Below are 19,348 nucleotides of genomic sequence, written 5' to 3'. Positions count from 1 at the left end.
CAGGCCTGCCTGGTTATGTGTGTCTCTTGGGGGACAGGCCTGTCTGGTTATGTGTGTCTCTTGGGGACAGGCCTGTCTGGTTATGTGTGTCTCTTGGGGACAGGCCTGCCTGGTTATGTGTGTCTCTTGGGGACAGGCCTGTCTGGTTATGTGTGTCTCTTGAGGACAGGCCTGTATGGTTATGTGTGTCTCTTGGGGGACAGGCCTGCCTGGTTATGTGTGTCTCTTGGAGACAGGCCTGTCTGGTTATGTGTGTGTCTTGGGAACAGGCCTGCCTGGTTATGTGTGTCTCTTGGGGGACAGGCCTGTATGGTTATGTGTGTCTCTTGGGGACAGGCCGGCCTGGTTATGTGTGTGTCTTGGGAACAGGCCTGCCTGGTTATGTGTGTCTCTTGGGGACAGGCCTGTATGGTTATGTGTGTCTCTTGGGGGACAGGCCTGCCTGGTTATGTGTGTCTCTTGGAGACAGGCCTGTCTGGTTATGTGTGTCTCTTGGGGGACAGGCCTGCCTGGTTATGTGTGTCTCTTGAGGACAGGCCTGTCTGGTTATGTGTGTCTCTTGGGGGACAGGCCTGTCTGGTTATGTGTGTCTCTTGGAGGACAGGCCTGCCTGGTTATGTGTGTCTCTTGGGAACAGGCCTGCCTGGTTATGTGTGTCTCTTGGGGGACAGGCCTGTCTGGTTATGTGTGTCTCTTGGAGACAGGCCTGCCTGGTTATGTGTGTCTCTTGGGAACAGGCCTGTCTGGTTATGTGTGTATCTTGAGGACAGGCCTGCCTGGTTATGTGTGTCTCTTGAGGACAGGCCTGTATGGTTATGTGTGTCTTTTGGGGACAGGCCTGCCTGGTTATGTGTGTCTCTTGGGGACAGGCCTGCCTGGTTATGTGTGTCTCTTGGGGACAGGCCTGTATGGTTATGTGTGTCTTTTGGGGACAGGCCTGCCTGGTTATGTGTGTCTCTTGGGAACAGGCCTGCCTGGTTATGTGTGTCTCTTGAGGACAGGCCTGCCTGGTTATGTGTGTCTCTTGGGGACAGGCCTGCCTGGTTATGTGTGTCTCTTGGGAACAGGCCTGTCTGGTTACACATACTGATTACACATAACCGCTTCCGCTTCCTGGGCACCATCCTCTCCCAGGACCTCAAGTGGGAACTGAACATCAGCTCCCTCACCAAGAAAGCACAACAGAGGATGTACTTCCTACGGCAGCTGAAGAAATTAAACCTGCCAAAGACAATGATGGTGCACTTCTACACAGCCATCATTGAGTCCATCCTCACCTCCTCCATCCCCATCTGGTACGCTGCTGCCACTGCCAAGGACAAGAGCAGACTGCAGCGTATCATCCGCACTGCTGAGAAGGGGATCTGCTGCAATCTGCCTACCCTCGAGGACCTGCACACCTCGAGGACCCTGAGGCGAGCGTGGAAGATTGTGGCCAACCCCTCCCACCCTGGACACACTCTGTTTCAGCCACTCCCCTCCATGCAGGAGGCTGCGGTCCATCAGGACCAAAACCTTCACGCCACGAAAACAGTTTCTTTACATCTGCCACTGGCATCTTCATCAAGGCCAAGGGCTCAAACAGACTTTAAACCACAGACCTTGAACCATTGCCATATTTGCACCCTTGCCATTTTTGCACCCTTGTCATATTTGCACTAAGTTACCATATTTGTATTTCTGTATTTTTATATTGTATTCATAGCTACTTTATTTTTTTATTTTTTTTATTTCTATCCTAAATTCTTACAGCCCTTAGTATTAGTTATACCTTGTACTGTTAGTATAGTTAGACTTGTACATGACTTATGATCCCTAAATGTTGAATGTATGCACCTTCCTGACAAAGTAAATTCCTTGTCTGTGCAAACTTTGATGGCGATTAAACCCTTTTCTGATTCTGATTCTCTTGCCGATCATTGCTACCTGAGCTCACGTGTTTCTGCCGCTCATATGGGCAGTGTTTACTTTGAAGGTTTCATGGCGGGCGTTTTCTCCATGAAAATAGAGCAAAGGATCGTCACCGACTGAAGTGCTCCACATTGAGAGCCGCAGCAGTCGTAACAGCGCCCCCTCACGTGGATCGGCCTTGTGACCGCTTCCATTCGTACATTTGCTGCTATGTTTGTAGTGACGACACTGCCTCCGCTCACGCTCCCGGACTGGAGGAGCGCGCCGCTCCGTTCTAGAACTCACATGGAACACGGGGACCCTGCGACAAAATAAGAAGTAGCCCACATAAAGAGAGCGAGAGAGAGTGTGTGTGTGAGAGAGAGAGAGAGAGAGAGAGAGAGAGCATAATAAACCATATTCTTTGAAAGCCATGTCTAAAGTATATGTGCTTTGGTGTGCAGTTATCCCCCTGTACGTGCGTGCAGATCCAGGCTATAAGTGGTTTTTGTAGACTACTAGGTAAAAATAATGTTCGGTAAAATATTTTTTAAATAAAACTACAGTCTACTAAAGATTTAAATCAACTTCCAAAGTATGTCTATAGCCTACTACTGATACACATAGTCTTCGGGATTTAGGCTTGCATAGGCAGTAAGAAGGAAATCATTTTCATATATAGAAAGAATGTGACAACATGTGCAGCCTACACGGTTCCGTCCGCCCCTGTTCGGTCAGTGATGAGTCACGCGGATAGTAGGTTATGGTGGCAGCAAAGCGTCGTTGACCCACTTTCCCCACATTCCAGTCTTTGTAACTTTCTAAGTTGAGACTGTCATGTAACTGTTCACATGCTGGATCGAGTTAATGGCGTAAGGTTATGTGGATGAGGCTGCCACACGGGGTCCCGGGGAGCAAGGCGGTAGGATATAGGATGGCCAGGCGTTATATACCTGGCACGAGACGAATAAAGAGAAGCCTCTCGAGGTGTATTAAACGTGTCACGTAGCATCATTACACAAGAAGCAGCTTGTACAGAGACCACCTTTCAACAAGTAGCGCACTAAAGTGTTTTGGATTTATGTCAGTGATATTATTAATTAAATATCCAGATTCCCCCAAATATGTGGTGAACCACATGCGGTGATATAGAATAACTGTTTCACGTCTACCTGTTTTATGAAACTTATATTAAAATATCTATTTCTCTCTCCTTCTGTCTCTCTCCATCTCTGATATCAAACCTCAAGACATCTAATAAACAGGCTAAATGTGTATCACAGCATTTCCTCAAACGTTTCACTGTCATTTGTGCTCTGATACGTAGGCTACACCGTTCAATTATAAAAAATGATAAACACGAAACGTGCAGCTTGATGAGCTGGTATTATAGCCCAAGGATGTCCTCACGAGGACAGGCACGGGCACCGTCGTTTACGAGAACCATATAATCAAGAAGTGGCTGCACGCGGGAATGTGATTAAGATGCCTTAAGGCACGCGAAGTGACCTGCTGTCTACTCGGTTATGAAGGTGCACGCTCTGCCCTAGATTCAAAATAGACTGTGGCAACTTAACCAAATGTCTTCACGTGAAGACGTGAAGAACGTGATAGTGACCTAATAGGCAACTGTGTTCTGTGCTAATTACACGAACACCCAAAGTGAATCACCTGCTACAAATTTTATCATATTCATAACAGCATGATATTGGGAAACAGTATTTAATAATGTATTTCCAACGTATTTAGGCCTATAATGGAAAAGCAAGTACAATAGGCAAATCTACTCGAATCCATCCTCATAGCCATTGTGGACGTCTTATTTGCCAGCTTTCCTCCAATTCCATTGTTGCCTATACTACGAGTTCAGCCAAAACTAAAGTTGTCTTAATTCTGTTAGTTAGACATGAGCTGATACTAAAGGGTTAGGACGTCAGATGAGATGTGACGTTTTTGTTGCACAGTGATAGTTAGTGTTGCAATATTTTAGATAAAATTGTTGGACTGGAATGTTCTTGCTTTGCGCAGTCCGTCACTTCACTCTAACCACCGAAATACACTTATGATCTATGATTTCCTGCAATAGACTATATATTCATATGACTTGTTTGCATGTCGGTTTGGATCAATTCGTCTGCTAAAGACAATGGAAAATTAAATGACAACGTATAATACCGTACAATTCCTCTAATACAACGAGGTCCTCTACTCTTATCATATGAGTACTACTACCAAGTAAAATAATCAACGACATAGCTTGTTATTTAAATACAGCCAACCTGGTTGAAGCCAAGCTTGAACCAAATCGACGTTATTGATCCACATACCATCAGAAACAGTTTGTCAGATGTTCAATGTAAAATCACGTTAACTTTGAGGCACGTGTCAGTAAAGTCACCAAATAACGTTTTCAACGTGTCGGGGCTATAAACATTAACAGTGAGTGCTCATTTCAAAGCCCTTAAAAACTGTTCTTGCATAATTGGCCATCGCAGGGATTTGTTGACTTGAAAATAGGCTATAATAACAGTCATATTTGCCTATTTTGTTGTGTGTGAGGATTAATTAATAATGATGTTGCACCTTTCAAGGGAGTGCATAGCGTAAATGATAGCAATAGAATGATAGCTGATACACGTGAGTAGCCTGGATCACGGTTAGAATAGCCCATCCAGGCTTGCCTGTAAAACATGATAACGTTTACTCGAAGCATCATCTCAACTTGCTCAAAGAACTACAAGTCCCATTGTCACAGACGGAGCAGGCAAGTCCACGTGCTCGGAGTTTTAAAGAAGTATTGAGGATGCGTTTGGAGAAATGTGTGTCACTAGGGCACGAGGCACTCCCCCGGGGTCACATGGTCCCGTTTTCAGCCGCGTGCGGGCAAGACTGCGCGTCCTCGTTCTGTTTGCAGGGATGAGAGAGAGAGAGACTGTGAGCAGCAAAAGCGGGCCGATTTGGGTACTGCGGCTCAGAGCGACAAGGATATAGAGAGTGACAACACAGCACGCTCTTTTCTTTTCACACATTCATTCCTCTGTGAGATGATCATCATTACGCACGGACTCGCGCGCTACTGAGGCTCAGGTTCATTTTCATCAACCGTATTTACCTGTTACTGGATGCAACGAAGTTCGATTGCAGCTACTACAACTGATAAACAAAGAATGGTCTCGTTATTGCAATAATTTGAGTTGCGTTTATAAGCTGCCTAGTCAGACACCCTTCCGACAGGAGACGAAGTTTGGAAAGAAGGGCTTTTCTGAAAAGCAACTGTAGTTTGAACTTGACTCAGTATGACGACAGCCATGGACACAAATAACAATACAGGTAAATATGAGTGATTTGCATACATTCGTAATGCTTTGTCCATGAAAACGGTTGCTATTTAGTGGATATGTAGGCTATCAGTGACTTAAAAATGTGTTTCGAAGAACCTGAATGACTTGAATTGATATGACTAAGTTGCTGATCTGTCTATTGCAGTGATGTTGTATTGTGGAGACGGTGTTTATTGCAACTTAATATAGGCCTAAAGCTGATGTTGTGTTTAGGGTTAGACCAATTCTCATCCACCAGAGAATAATTTTGGCTGCTCTCATTCATGAAGAGTTTAGGATGACTGGCACAAATGTGTCTCGAGCGCACTGAGATTGTAATGTAATCTAGTTCCGGTAAATATGTCCTCCTGTAAATTCCAAAACCGTCCATTGAAATACAGTACGAGGGAAAGAGGACATCACGGGTTCAGACAGACTGTTCTCAAAGTGTCTGGGAAAGTAGGTCACGAAACAAAAGTCAGGTGTTTAGAATCCCGGTGATGCAGGCAGAAACGCGTGTTCGGTACCGATTCACATGGACCGCCTAGCCCGCCATGTGCTTTTTGTTTTCATTCACTCTCCTCCGCGGCTCGCTATTGGTTACTGGTCGAGCTCATTACATAATTCCTAGTCAGAGTTGGCCGCCTCCTCCCTCGAGTCCGTGGGTGACGCAGCCTCGCGAGCCATGTGCGCGCTGCGATTGGGTAGCTAACGGAGAAATCAACGCGATCCGAGCGAGATATCATCCACTCGTGTGTCCGCATCAAAAGTGGGACACGGAAGGCATCCCAAGACGTAACTTCTTTTCCTGACACTATCACAAGGACACACATGACACAAAATCAATACGTTTGGGTTTGTCGAACACCTAAACCTAAAAACATATGCGCCTAAAGAGAAACATAGCATTAATTTAATAAACACAACTTAGCCAATAGCGTAGGCATTCGGTCAACATCTAAATAGCCTATATGACTTGCTCTATATGTGTGTTCTGTCCTTTATTGTAGACAATTTTCTGAGTTTTCCGGAACTATTCAACTATGCCTATGCGTGCACCAAAGTCGTATTGTGTGTTAAACGTTAACGAGTTGTCTGGCAGTGTGCAGTGTAGTACCATGGATAGCGCTAGCGGATGAAATGAATGGGTGTGTAGGAACGTGAGGACGCGCTGGAACAAGTGGGTGTGTTTTCTGGGCGGGATCTCGTGGTCCAGTCCCGTTGTTGCGCCTGATGTCTGTACTGCGCACGTGGAGAAGGGGCGTGACCAAGAGCGCTGTTCTAACCAATCCACACGAGCGCTCCCCAAGCGCACACGAGGCCGCAGTCAAACTCGTTGTTCTGTGTCGGTCTCATGCATTCCTATCAAAAAGGTGTTCCATTTCCTTTACATGCTCATGTTGTGAACCATTTTTTTCCACGATATTTTTTTATTATTGTTGTGAAAGGGTTTAGACTCAGACTCAGCCTATAAATGTGAATAAGTCATATTTTCTAAAATTACTTCAAATTGACATGACATCTCATTGCTGTCAGTGACCTAGTTGGTAGCTACATAGGCACCGTTCATACAGTATTGGTTTGAGACTAAAGTCATTGGTAACATTTTCTCATTTTAATTTAGAGTTTCAGAATGGTACAATGAAATAATTAATGTAAGAGAGGAGATTCACGTGTTGCTGTTGTAGTGACACCTGACACAGTGACCCTATGACCTTCTGTTCTAATCGTAGGTTATGTAATGACCAAGGAGTTGTTTGGCTGGCTGTCTGGCTGGCAGCTTAGACTGGAATGTCCCTTAAAGAACAAAACAGACTCTTAGTCTGAGACACTCCATTTCAGTTCGGTTCACTAGTCCCAAACGAAATGCAAGTGTTTTGGTGACTGTGTACACGGTTGCAGAATAAGTAAAAACAAAGATGACCCTCAAAAGCTACAGTTACATATAAACACAAATCAAGCAGGTGACTCTCTTTTGGAATGTATTGCAGAATAACTGTCTGTTTGAAGATCAGTCAAATAAAAACGCTGACAGTATCTGCATTACTGTATCAGATGCTGCCTGTTCCCTGCATGAGGAAGTTGGACCGTTGCCAGGTTTTGTCATGCTAAACTCACACGGAAATAAGATAATTTGTGTTGCTGTTTAGCAGCAACAAATTAAGAAATCCTTTAGTTAATCATTAGCTTGAGAAAACACCCCAGTTAAACACAGGTCTGCTTGCCAGTAACTCCGGGGAGATAAACAGAGGCTTCTCAAGGGCATCTTTATTTAGAATCTCTGCTCCCATATCTAATCCTCGGGTACTGATTATTTCCAAAGTTCATACTGTAAAACTAGCACTTACACGGTACATGTCAACAGTCTCCATCTTCATCTTGGTGTCTGAACATGTGCAGCCTTGGAACATAGGCACAGATCTTCATCTTGGTGTCTGAACATGTGCAGCCTTGGAACATAGGCACAGATCTTCATCTTGGTGTCTGAACATGTGCAGCCTTGGAACATAGGCACAGATCTTCATCTTGGTGTCTGAACATGTGCAGCCTTGGAACATGAGCACAGATCTTCATCTTGGTGTCTGAACATGTGCAGCCTTGGCACATGGGCACAGATCTTCATCTGCTCTGCAGGTCTACAGACCCCCCCCCCCCCCCCCTCCCTCCAACTGAGACCATTATGGCACAAGTGCAGAACGTGTTTTCTTCTGAGGGGGATGTGAGATGAGATGCAGATGAGTCCGGGGGAGGAGAGGACTGCTCCAGACTGGTCCAAGCTGCTCATTCTGTACGCAGCGCTAGGTTTCTCTGGATCATCAAAGCTGCTCCGCAGGTGACGCCTTGTTACACGACCATGTCGTATTTCAGGCCTTTACCGAGGGCTTCTCCTGAGTGTGGAAAGACCAGAGTCTCTCTGGCGGGCCAGGGTTGCGCTGGTTGCTCTTAGATCCCTAAAAAATGAAAGCTACGTTTGAGCCAACTCGACCCCTCTCCCGCCCCCATGCCTACACTTCCTGGAAAACCAGTCTGATGCATTCCTGGGGACCTCACCAAGACGGCCTTTCTGTTTCCATGGTTCCCTCGCGTGATTGCGTAAGACCCTTGGAAGACGAGCGACACAGATGGCTCCGCCCCCTCGCTGCTGGCGAGAGGAGCTCATGTGAACCCAAGTCCTCACCCCCGCTCCCTCTCCGTCCTCCCCCGCCGCACGTGCAACAAACCAGCCTCACTTCCAGGCCTCCACCCACCCTCCCCCCCATCCTAACCCTAGGGAGTCAGGTGGCTGAGCGGTTAGGGAATTGGGCTAGTAATCAGAAGGTTGCCGGTTCGATTCCTGGCCGTGCAAAATGACGTTGTGTCCTTGGGCAAGGCACTTCACCCTACTTGCCTCGGGGGGGGATGTCCCTGTACATACTGTAAGTCGCTCTGGATAAGAGCGTCTGCTAAATGACTACATGTAACCCTGCCGTCTCTTCTTCGTCCTCCAGGGGGCGTGATCTCCTACATCGGCTCCTGCGGAGGCTCTCCCAACCGGACCAGCCCGCTGTCCATGTACAGCGACAACTCCAACTCCAGCCTGCAGTCGCTCTCCCAGCCCTGCTTCGGCACGTCCTGCTTCCCCCCGTCGCCCAGCGGCTCCCAGGGCTCCTCCAGCCACGCCTTCCCCGGCAGCGGCAGCTTCGGCTCGGGCTCAGCGGCCGAGGACGCCGCCTCCTCTTCCTCCAGCTCCGGGGGGTCGCCGCGACGACGGGAGGACGCCAACTCCTTCCGCTCCTCCCCGAGCAAGTCGGTGGCCAGCCTTACTAGTAAGTACTGTCACAGGCACACACAGATTCTATCTGAAAGATATAGGAAGGGGCATTTTTTTTATGTTAAATTTTTTTTGACAGTTTTAAGTGAAGTGTGACAGGAAAGGTAGAGAGAGAGAGAGAGAGAGAGAGAGAGAGAGAGAGAAAGAGAGAGAGAGAGGGAGAGAGAGAGAGAGAGAAAGAGAGAGAGGCCTCAGCCTACATGCTACGCACACTTATCCACTGAGCTACCGGGGAGCCAAAGAGATTTATGGGTTGTAGTTTTCAACACACACGTCCTACCTGAGAAAGAATGTGTTGTACGTTAGAAAGCCCCATGTGAGTTATGAGCCAGCGGCAGCGCTGCCAGATGAACGTGGACCCCCTCGCCTCATGTTGGTTTTTCTGCCTCCAGAACTGAACGGAATGGTGCTGCTGTGTAAAGTGTGCGGAGACGTGGCCTCTGGCTTCCACTATGGTGTGCACGCCTGCGAGGGCTGCAAGGTGAGCTGCCAACCACACACACACACACATACACACACACACACACAGCCTCTTGTCCATTTAAAGCTACGCGTCCCCCAGAGTGGTAGACTAAACCCCCCTCTCCTTCCCCCTCTCCATCCCCCTCTACTTCCCCCTCTCCTTCCCCCTCTCCTTCCTCCTCTCAGGGTTTCTTCCGTCGCAGCATCCAGCAGAACATCCAGTACAAGAAGTGCCTGAAGAACGAGACGTGCACCATCATGAGGATCAACCGCAACCGCTGCCAGCAGTGCCGCTTCAAGAAGTGTCTGTCTGTGGGAATGTCCCGAGATGGTGAGTGGATGGAAACACGGCTGAATTGACCATAGCGCTGCAGGGCCAACGTGTGTCTAGTGATGACCGAGCCTCTGACGGGAACACTTCTGACCGAGTCTCCTTCTCCCTCCAGCCGTCCGTTTCGGCCGCATCCCCAAACGGGAAAAGCAGCGCATGCTGGCCGAGATGCAGAGCGCCATGAACAACATGGTCAACAACCAGCTGCAGAGCGACTTCCAGCTGGCCAGCCTCACCTCCAGCTCCCCGGCCTCCACCCACCCCGCCTCCTCCTCCTCCCCCTGCCCAGGCCTGACCCTGGCCCCCCAGCCTCAGCCCCCCGCCCTGCCACAGGACCCTTCCCCCTCTCCCCCGGCCCCCGCCTCCTCTCCCCTCGCTTCCCCGGCCCAGAGCCCTCTCCTCTGCCCGCCCAGCCCCGGCGTGGACGGCACCATCACCGCCATCGCCCGGGCGCACCGCGAGACCTTCGTCTACGCCCACGACAAACTGGCCAAGCCCACCGGGCGGCAACACAACGGCGAGCAGGACAACTGGGGGCCCAACCACTGCCCTGCCGGTTACCACGTCAACGGCCTCAACACCATCTATCACCACAACAACAACGTGACCCAGCACCATCGCCAAGGTTACGAGGCGACACCAGACAACGGCCGACCCTCCCCGGCGTCGAGCTGCCAGCCGGGTCACAACAACGGGAGGCGGAGCCACAACAGTAACCTGATGAGCGGGCACCAGGGTCCTGAGCCTGCTAGTGCTCACCAGGGCCAAAACTGCCCGTGGAAAAACCGCAAGGACATCCTTCTGGTGAGTGTAGTCTCATCACTGCACACGCCAAGTTCGGTTCAAGTCAGGGGGCTTAGGTTTCATGACACATTTCGTTAGGTTTCATTACACACGGGTACATCTCCCACCCACATTTTTTAAACGGCAAATCCATCCCCCACATTTTTCACATTTGAAATCAAACCTACGCCCCTGGTTCAAGCCCTCTAGTTGCTCCATGACGTAGTACTTCCATGTAGAGAACGGTGGTCTAACTCCCCCCTCCCTCTCTTTGTCCCGCCCCCCCCCCCCCCCCCAGGCATGTCCCATGAACATGTGCCCCCAGGTCGACCCCAACAAGACACCTCAGGAGATCTGGGAGGACTTCTCGCTCAGCTTCACGCCGGCGGTGAGGGAGGTGGTGGAGTTCGCCAAGTTCATCCCCGGGTTCAGCGTGCTCTCCCAGCACGACCAGGTCACCCTGCTGAAGGCCGGCACCTTTGAGGTACGAACGCCAGCAGAGATCCACACGCACAGACGCTCACGCGAACACAGCTGAGGGGCTGTCTTCAATATACACGCGTCCAAACAATTCTTAATGTTTGTTCATCCCAGGAATGATTCATTTCTACGTCCTCTCTCTCTCTCTCTCTCTCAGGTGCTGATGGTGCGCTTCGCCTCCCTGTTCAACGTCCATGACCACACGGTCACGTTCATCTCTGGCGCCACCTACAGTCTGGAGGCCCTGCGGGCCATGGGCATGGGCACCCTGCTGGGCACCATGTTTGACTTCAGCGAGAAGCTGAGCTCTCTGGAGCTCACAGCCGAGGAGCTGGGCCTGTTCACGGCCGTGGTGCTGGTGTCTGCAGGTGAGAGGCGTGCGGCGGCGGCGGGGGATTTACGCGGGTCGTTTGATTTCGAAAAGAGGGGTCTCTTGAGGGCTGATGTTTTGCAGCACAGCACCAAGGCCTTTAACTGTAGCTGGGTCAGTCTGAAAACATGGGGGGGCGTAGGTTAGTTTTTACGTGGGGTGGGACAGACTGAGGATGCAACAGTTACATTTGCAACAGTTTTTTAATAAAAAGTAGGGTGGTCAGATTCACAGTTTTCAATGAAACTCATGGTTACCTTAACGAGGGCTGTCTATCCATAGAAAGTAGCTAGCATGTTTGCAAACATAGCTCTTGTATTCACGATCCTCCTCCTCCTCTCTCTCCCTCCCCCGGCCAGATCGCTCAGGCATCGAGGACGTGGACTCGTTGGAGAGGCTCCAGGAGAGTCTGATCCGGGCGCTGCGTGCCCTGGTCTGCCAGAGCGCCCCCGGGGACGCCACGCGCTTCACCAAGCTGCTGCTGAAGCTGCCCGACCTGCGCACGCTCAACAGCATGCACTCGGAGAAGCTGCTCTCCTTCCGCATCGACGCGTGAGGGCGGCGCGTGAGGGCGACGCGTGAGGGCGACGCGTGAGGGCGACGCGTGAGGGCGGCGCCCGCTCTATTGGGGGGGGGGGGGGGGGTTTGGGGGGAGAAAGGAGAAAAAACTGCGAAAACAAAAGGAGAACCAGGAAATGACATTCGGTCGCTCTTCCTCGTCGTCGAGGCGACAAGTGACAGTGGGTGAGGACTGCTGAGAGGGTCCGAGAGCGATGATGACTCACAGGAGGTGGGGGGGCAGACCGCCGTAAACCGTACAGACTACCGCAATCCAAGCCTCCCCGACCCCCCTCTGCCTCCTGCGGTCCAACCAGAAGGAGACGACCACCAAAACTGGGGCAAGGAGGGTCACCTCCTCTCCAGCCCTGCCTCATCAGCACCTGGCAGGTCTGGGGGTGCAGATCAAATGCACCCCAGTGATGAGAACCAAAGCCAGCAGGTGCGGGGACAACCCCCCCACACCAATCACACAAACACACCCAGGCCAGACTGGGCCTTCCACCTGACTGCTGTATGCACAGCCAGCCAATCAGGTCTGGCTTCTATACTCACCTGACTGCTACATGCACAGCCAGCCAATCAGGTCTGGCTTCTATACTCACCTGACTGCTATATGCACAGCCAGCCAATCAGGTCTGGCTTCTATACCCACCACTGTACATATGCTTTATGACAGATGCAGAATCACACACCTCTTCTACATACTGCATTCTGACCTTGTACATATTTACCATGTAAATATTAATGAATATTTGAAATGTTTGGAAGCTGTGTATGATATATACATATATATATATTTTGTTAAGATGAAAAAAAGCTCATGGTGCAAAAGTTATTATAAATGTGCAGGTACAAATATATATAACATTTTAAATTGAGTGTATGCATATGAAAAACAAAATATTCAGATGATATGTCTTTCAGAAGTGTTTCACGTTGTAAATGCGTTATAAAAGAAAAACATCTTTGAATTCTGTGTGTCCTCTAGATTTTCTTCAGTAGTTCTAGTTATCTCATGGCTGAGCTACAGTGACGTGCAAAAGTCTTAGACATCATAACCACAGAGGGTCGTGCTAAGTATCGACAAGCATTATAAACTGGACCAGATTATGGACACCGTTCATGTTCGGGAGTGTAGTCTCAGTAAACACAGGAGAAGTGAACTCTGCCATCATGACCTTACTCTACAAAGCAGTACCAGTACAGTCCTAAAGATACACATCTTAGGGCATCCCTGCTATAATTGGTTAGACAGAGAAGAATGACAGGACTTGTAGGGAGAGAGTCTCTCTGGTCTGAGCCGGATTCAAACCCAGGCCCCTGTGATAAGGCCTTAGCCTACCCGGTACACACAGACGAGACATGTGATCCACCTGAGGTACGGTCTCAGTCTCATATCCAATCACTCCTCTCTGCTCCTGGCCTGGTTCTCCAACACTGACCCCTCACTTTCAACCATCTCTCTCTGTCAAAGAATGACCACAAGGAAGCCGGTCAGACCCTTCATTTTTAGGAGATGGTTTTTAGTGTACGGTATTTATTTGTGAGGAGCGCCTCATTTTCCTGCAGCTATGCGTGCGAAACCTAAAGCATCCAGTGTAACATCGTTAAACTTGGACGAGAAAAGCCCTACAAAAACACCTTCAAATGAACCCAATTTTCATGGAACAGGACCGGGAACATTTGATCCATTTGTTAAACCGCCCTTTGAAAACAACAGATGATAACAGAAATCAATCACAAAATAACTTTGACTTGAACTTGCGTTCACTGTTCCTAAGCTGACAGAGAAAAGCGTATCAATTCCAGCCGATTGTTCTCATCAACAGAAATTCTGTTGATGAATAGAAAAGTCACACATTCATTATTAACAAACCAAGTTATGGGCGCAGAGGACGCACTCTCAGTCCACCCTCACAAAACTGAGGAGAAAGTTAGTTCAGCTGAAGGAGACTGAGAACTAAAGGAGGTTACAACAGAGAACCACTTGGATAAGAACTGGGTCAAAATGTCTGCATAGCAAAAAGTCACGTCGCTCCATTGGCAGAGGGCCACAATGCTCTCAAAACAGGGGCCAATAGAGAGGCAGGAGGCAGGGAGGGAAACGAGGCAGGGAGGGCAAATGTGAGACCAGCGTTTCTGCTGATCGTAGCACAGTCACACCGTGACGGTGAAGCACTTCTCCCCTTTCCCAGTGAGTGTTGTGTAACATACAGTACTTGTAATCAAGTGTGAAACTGTATTTTAGGGAGGTTGGAGACCTGGATCCCGGCTCAGCTGGAGGGGCCTGCTGCAGGCAGCCTGGTTCACCCATGGGTGGGCTGTGGACACAGGAACCGTCCCCCCCAACTGGCTTCTCTTTTCTGAAGGACACACAACCTCTTATGGACGTATAAAGCCCTCCAACACACCTGGTTCAGATGAATCGTCGCTATATGGCGTTATAACGACCCATTCATGGGCACCTAGGTGTGTTGGAGCAGGGAAACATCTAGAACATGCAGGACAGTGGGCCCTGAGAGCCAGTGTTGGGAAAGGCTGGTCAAGAGCGCTCTAGACTACCTTGAAGTGATTATTACGAATTATTGAAACTTTCTACAAGAACCATTGTAAATTTCACTCAACTCAAAGATGCAGTCTGACCCAAATCACAGCAATGCAGATTCAGGGGGAAAACGTTTATTTTACATGAGACTTGTTTACACAGATGGGATATGGAAAAGAACACATACACACCAAAGGAACATTAAATGTTGGAACGACATCGGGGTTTTTTTCAAAGAAAGGGCGCCACCTTGTGTCACCTTACTGAAACAGCACCTTTTCCCCACACACTGCCACATAAGAGGTCACGCAAGCCATCAACAGCTTATCAAATCAAATGTTTTTGTTTTGGACCCTAATCAAGGGTCCTTCTGGAATCTTCTGCCATTGAGGGAGCAACAGTCGAACACGCTCACAGAAGGATGACTTGTAGACTTGAAGAGAACCTGTACTGTAGTGACGCGTCTGTGGAGACTGAGCAGGGGTGATGGCTGGGGGGGGAGAGGCTGGGGGTGAGGCTGGGAGGAGGAGGGGGAGAGGCTGGGGGTGAGGCTGGAGGGGTCATGGTCTGACAGCTGGTCAGATGTTATCGTTACAGGAGAGGAAGATCAACCACTCGGTCAGAGATGGGGAGTCCTTCGGGTGCTGGGGAGAACACGTGAGCACGTTTTAAAAAAATGATTTCATTAATAGGTATGTGTGTGTGGGGAGAGATTCGTCATTTTACACCTACGCTTGAACTGAACTTGGCGGATACAGTGATGTGACTTGGTAGATGAGTTCTTAATAAAAATCAAAATATACTGAATCCTCAGCTCCAGGAGCCGAGTGCACCAGCTGGGCGTACGCCTGGGTGTAACGCTACGTCCGACGTAGAACTGAAAGGACATTAAGGCGAGAAAAAGTTGTCCGTGATCGCACAAATCCACTGTTAATTTTATTGGTGATCGATTTCAAAGCTGATTGTTTCTGTTTGTTTGTGTTGATATTATTACATTTCCCCGTGAGCACGCTTCTATTCTGAGTAAACAACTCTAGAAGTTTTCTAATTTCTCTATCAGTAAAATGTATTTTTCTTTTTTAAATCCATGGCTTGTTTTGAAGGGAGATAGGCTAGCTAAGTGCGCTTTGGATAGGCTCTTAAATGTGTTGCTTGGCAACGATTGACGCTTTCGCATTTTCACAAGGACGCGCATCTTAAAACCAGGCGTAGCTACGACCGTGGCCTGTCAAGCTTGGTGCACTCGGTGTAAATTCAAATCACAAAGTCGGACGTAGCTAAGACCGACGTAGGAGTTAAGACCAACTTTTTACGCCCAGCTGGTGCACTCGGCTCCTGGTGTGGTGTTACCTGCAGGTGGTGTTACCTGTAAGAGGTGTGGTGTTACCTGGAGGTGTGGTGTTACCTGTAAGAGGTGTGGTGTTACCTGTAGGAGGTGTGGTGTTACCTGCAGGTGGTGTTACCTGTAGGAGGTGTGGTGTTACCTGGAGGTGTGGTGTTACCTGTAGGAGGTGTGGTGTTACCTGGAGGTGTGGTGTTACCTGTAGGAGGTGTGGTGTTACCTGTAGGAGGTGTGGTGTTACCTGCAGGTGGTGTTACCTGTAGGAGGTGTGGTGTTACCTGGAGGTGTGGTGTTACCTGTAGGAGGTGTGGTGTTACCTGTAGGAGGTGTGGTGTTACCTGGAGGTGTGGTGTTACCTGTAGGAGGTGTGGTGTTACCTGTGGGAGGTGTGGTGTTACGGTGTTACCTGCAGGTGGCAGCTCTCCACAAGGCCCGTGTCTCTGCGTACGGACAGCAGCGTGGCCCGGCCCCTGGAGGGGTAGCCCTCCTCCACCTCCAGCGTGCACACCACAGAAGAAGACTTCAGGAAGACCAGCTGCCTCTTTGCCGGGCGCCAGTCAATGGCGAACCTCCACACACAAGAGACAGGTGATTAGCGCTGCACGTCGCAGGCAAGCACTTTAGCAGTCTGAAGGATTTATTTATCTGATGAATAATGGTTAATTTATCATAATGATTGCCTCAAAATAATAAAACATATTTTTTTATTACTAGGGCTAATAAATAGGGAGTCTTGGATTAATGAGACTGCAGTATCGTGGATGGAATTTGGCCTGGCTTTCTCAATGGCGGACGGTCTTTCTGTGCAGGGTGTATGTAGCTGTACCTGGAGTGCAGGGACTGGATCTCGGCCAGCATCTCTCCCTGGCTGCTGTAGCGCTGCAGCACCTCCAGCAGGGCCGCGCTCAGCTCAGACTCACGGCCCCTCACGCACTCCTCCGGCATCCCAGCAGTCCCCTGGCACATCTTAGAAGAAGAAACACATGTTTAATGTCAGGAAACACACACACACACTAATGCATGGAGTGTCTGCCGACAGGTGAACAGAGTGATAAGCCACGACGGTTGCCATGTTTCATACCTGTAAACAGAAACGGTCGTCGTGGCTCCAGGTCACGGTCAGTTTGAGCGGCTCCAACTGTCCGTGGGAGGAGGAGCTTCCGTAAAGGCGGGGCCTCAACTCCAGGCACAGCTCCGATTGGCTGACGGATAACAAGCTGTACTGCATCACTCCCTCTGTGGCGGACACACAGGCCTGCAGCCTGCAACACAGGCAACCCATCCTCCCATGAAGACTCTCTGAAGATGAAGATAACTGCATGTTACAGGGCCTGGCGACAGTTTGGAAACACAGAGCCGTTGATCGTTTTTGAGAGACACACGCACCGCCTGTTTTTTCATGGTTTTAACGCATGAATTCAATCACTCAAACGTGGTCTGTAGGGCATTCAACCTACATGTATGTAATGAGTTCGCAAGTTTTCCACAAAGTGCTTGAGGTGACAGTTTGATGAAAAGTATGCCTTTTGTACCAACATCTGTACATTGTGGACAAAGTCAACCTTCCTACCGTGAAATTACCTAGCTAGTTGCATTTAAACAACAGGAACATCTCTCAAATGATAAAAGATTAGGTGTCACCGGGCGCGATTAGGTGTTGCCGGGCGCTGCATGTGCGCACGAGCGTGCGACAGGTCTCTCACTCGTCTTTGTGAAGCTGCCAGGCTCCCAGGCGATTCACAACTGTCTCAGTCTCCTGCCGTGCCTGGGCCAGCTGGCCTTCACACAGGTGCAAGGCCTCGCGAGCCACCTGCAGGGAACACTCCAGGTGCACGCTGGTCTTTCTCTGTCGGGCGGGGGAGAACAGAGGGAGAAGAGACAAGGAAATGGCTGAGCGAGAGAGAGAGATACAGAGAGAGAGAGATACAGAGAGAGAGAACAGGTGGAGAATGCTTTGAGCAGGCATGTGAATCCGTGCGCTGTGTGTTCATACACTCACCTTCTCCTCCAGGGTGCTCACCAGCTGTGTGAGTCGGCCTCGTTTGAGGTGCAGCTGGTCGATCTTGGACTGGAGGGTGCCTATGAGGGTCTCCACCTGTTTCACTTCTTCTCTGTACTGTGCCTTTAAGGTATTCCATCGGCTGTGAGCCTCGCTACCTTTGAATACACAGACTCACAGAAATGTTACATTACCCCCGCTGGACCCTAGCGTATCGTTTTGGTCCTGATAATATATATAATAATATACAATATTCATGTACTTTACGTGTGTGTTGAAAAGTAAATGTAAAGTATGAGTTAATTTGAGTAACGTCGTGTATTATATTTTACCTGGGTTTGGCGGGCAGGATTCATTAAGCAGTTCATCTGGCGAGCACCGTTTTTCTAACAGGCCCATCATGTCATTCAGAACACACAGCTGACTGGACAGGATCTTCTGAATCTTACGACTCTCCTAGACACAACCATCACAAGAGCGGATGTGTCCAGTTCACTCGCGTGTCAACCGTACATCCCAGCAAGCTAATGTTTTTTAATTAGTTAAAGTAAATGCATTATTTGTCCCCTCTATTGTTTATTGTGTTAGAATACTCACGACCGGGTTGGGCAGAAAAGCGTCAGCCTGGCAGACTTCGCGTTGGTCTTCTCCACCGCCGTACAAATCCAAATGTACAGGGTCGCATCTTTCCAGTAACCTGCATATAACGGCTTGAGATCGTCAAACTAGACATCTTGCAATCTCATCTTATAACAAACTATCGGGCTAAAGTAAATCAGCCCTGTACTACTACTAGTAGTTAGTAGTGTTAGTACTACTGAGTACTGTACCTAGCTAGCTAGCTAACGGGTTACATACTGTGTTGGAGAAGCCTGTCAAACATGCCCTACTAAGCGTGAATACGTTGTTTCCATGTAAAACCTGAATGTATGTATATTCAAGAGAAACATGAATGGATGTACATTCAAGAGAAGGGGAATTTTAAATAGTATTTAAACAGCTTGTTGAATTTAGCATCATAACTTACGCCTGTATTTCTTCGGTCGACATTTCTGTTGTCAAATAGTGGCGGCACCGTCTCGATTGTGATTGGCTGGAGAGCACCGGAAGAGGAGCGGCTTCCTCAAATCACTGACCTGCTACGCAAAGTCCCCCTGTTGCGTTTAACCGTGCGTTTCCTCGCCTAGTGGTAAATATGTTAAATTGAATATAGTCTAGACTCAAGTTTTCCCAATGATGTATTAGGTTTTACTCTCAAATTGTGCCTGTTTTTAGAAAACAACGAATGCGTATTGTTGCTCTGTGTAAGATTGTTGCCTGTGGCGCTTTAGAGATGTGACGCCTACATGGTGCCACATCATAACTTGGTGCTTATTGAGTGAGCAAAATTTATATACCATTTGTTGCCTATAATGTGCATATTATGAGTCGACACATTTCCACTTGTGCTGTGC

At 48.9% G+C, this 19,348-nt stretch overlaps 2 protein-coding genes across 2 annotated transcripts; one reads left to right on the top strand and one right to left on the bottom strand.

Annotated features, from left to right (window-relative positions):
• Positions 1 to 4,661: 4,661 nt before the first annotated feature.
• Positions 4,662 to 12,039, top strand: nr1d1 (nuclear receptor subfamily 1, group d, member 1). Its single transcript, XM_062480604.1, has 8 exons — positions 4,662 to 5,220; positions 8,699 to 9,016; positions 9,414 to 9,502; positions 9,670 to 9,814; positions 9,930 to 10,618; positions 10,896 to 11,081; positions 11,235 to 11,445; positions 11,807 to 12,039. The coding sequence occupies exons 1-8, from the start codon at positions 5,187 to 5,189 to the stop codon at positions 12,001 to 12,003; spliced, it is 1,869 nt and encodes a 622-aa protein (XP_062336588.1). The 5' UTR covers positions 4,662 to 5,186; the 3' UTR covers positions 12,004 to 12,039.
• A 2,619-nt stretch (positions 12,040 to 14,658) lies between these two features.
• On the bottom strand, positions 14,659 to 19,043 carry si:dkey-225f5.4 (uncharacterized). Its single transcript, XM_062481307.1, has 9 exons — positions 18,922 to 19,043; positions 18,492 to 18,591; positions 18,227 to 18,350; positions 17,895 to 18,052; positions 17,599 to 17,741; positions 16,977 to 17,157; positions 16,722 to 16,861; positions 16,302 to 16,464; positions 14,659 to 15,197 (listed from the first exon to the last, which is right to left on the bottom strand). The coding sequence occupies exons 1-9, from the start codon at positions 18,942 to 18,944 to the stop codon at positions 15,132 to 15,134; spliced, it is 1,098 nt and encodes a 365-aa protein (XP_062337291.1). The 5' UTR covers positions 18,945 to 19,043; the 3' UTR covers positions 14,659 to 15,131.
• Positions 19,044 to 19,348: the final 305 nt, after the last annotated feature.

The sequence above is a fragment of the Osmerus eperlanus genome, chromosome 2 (genome assembly GCF_963692335.1).
Source record: "Osmerus eperlanus chromosome 2, fOsmEpe2.1, whole genome shotgun sequence".
In the NCBI taxonomy this organism is placed as follows: Eukaryota; Metazoa; Chordata; class Actinopteri; order Osmeriformes; family Osmeridae; genus Osmerus; species Osmerus eperlanus.
Note: the sequence above shows the minus strand (reverse complement) of the source record. Positions and strands in the feature narration are given on the sequence as shown.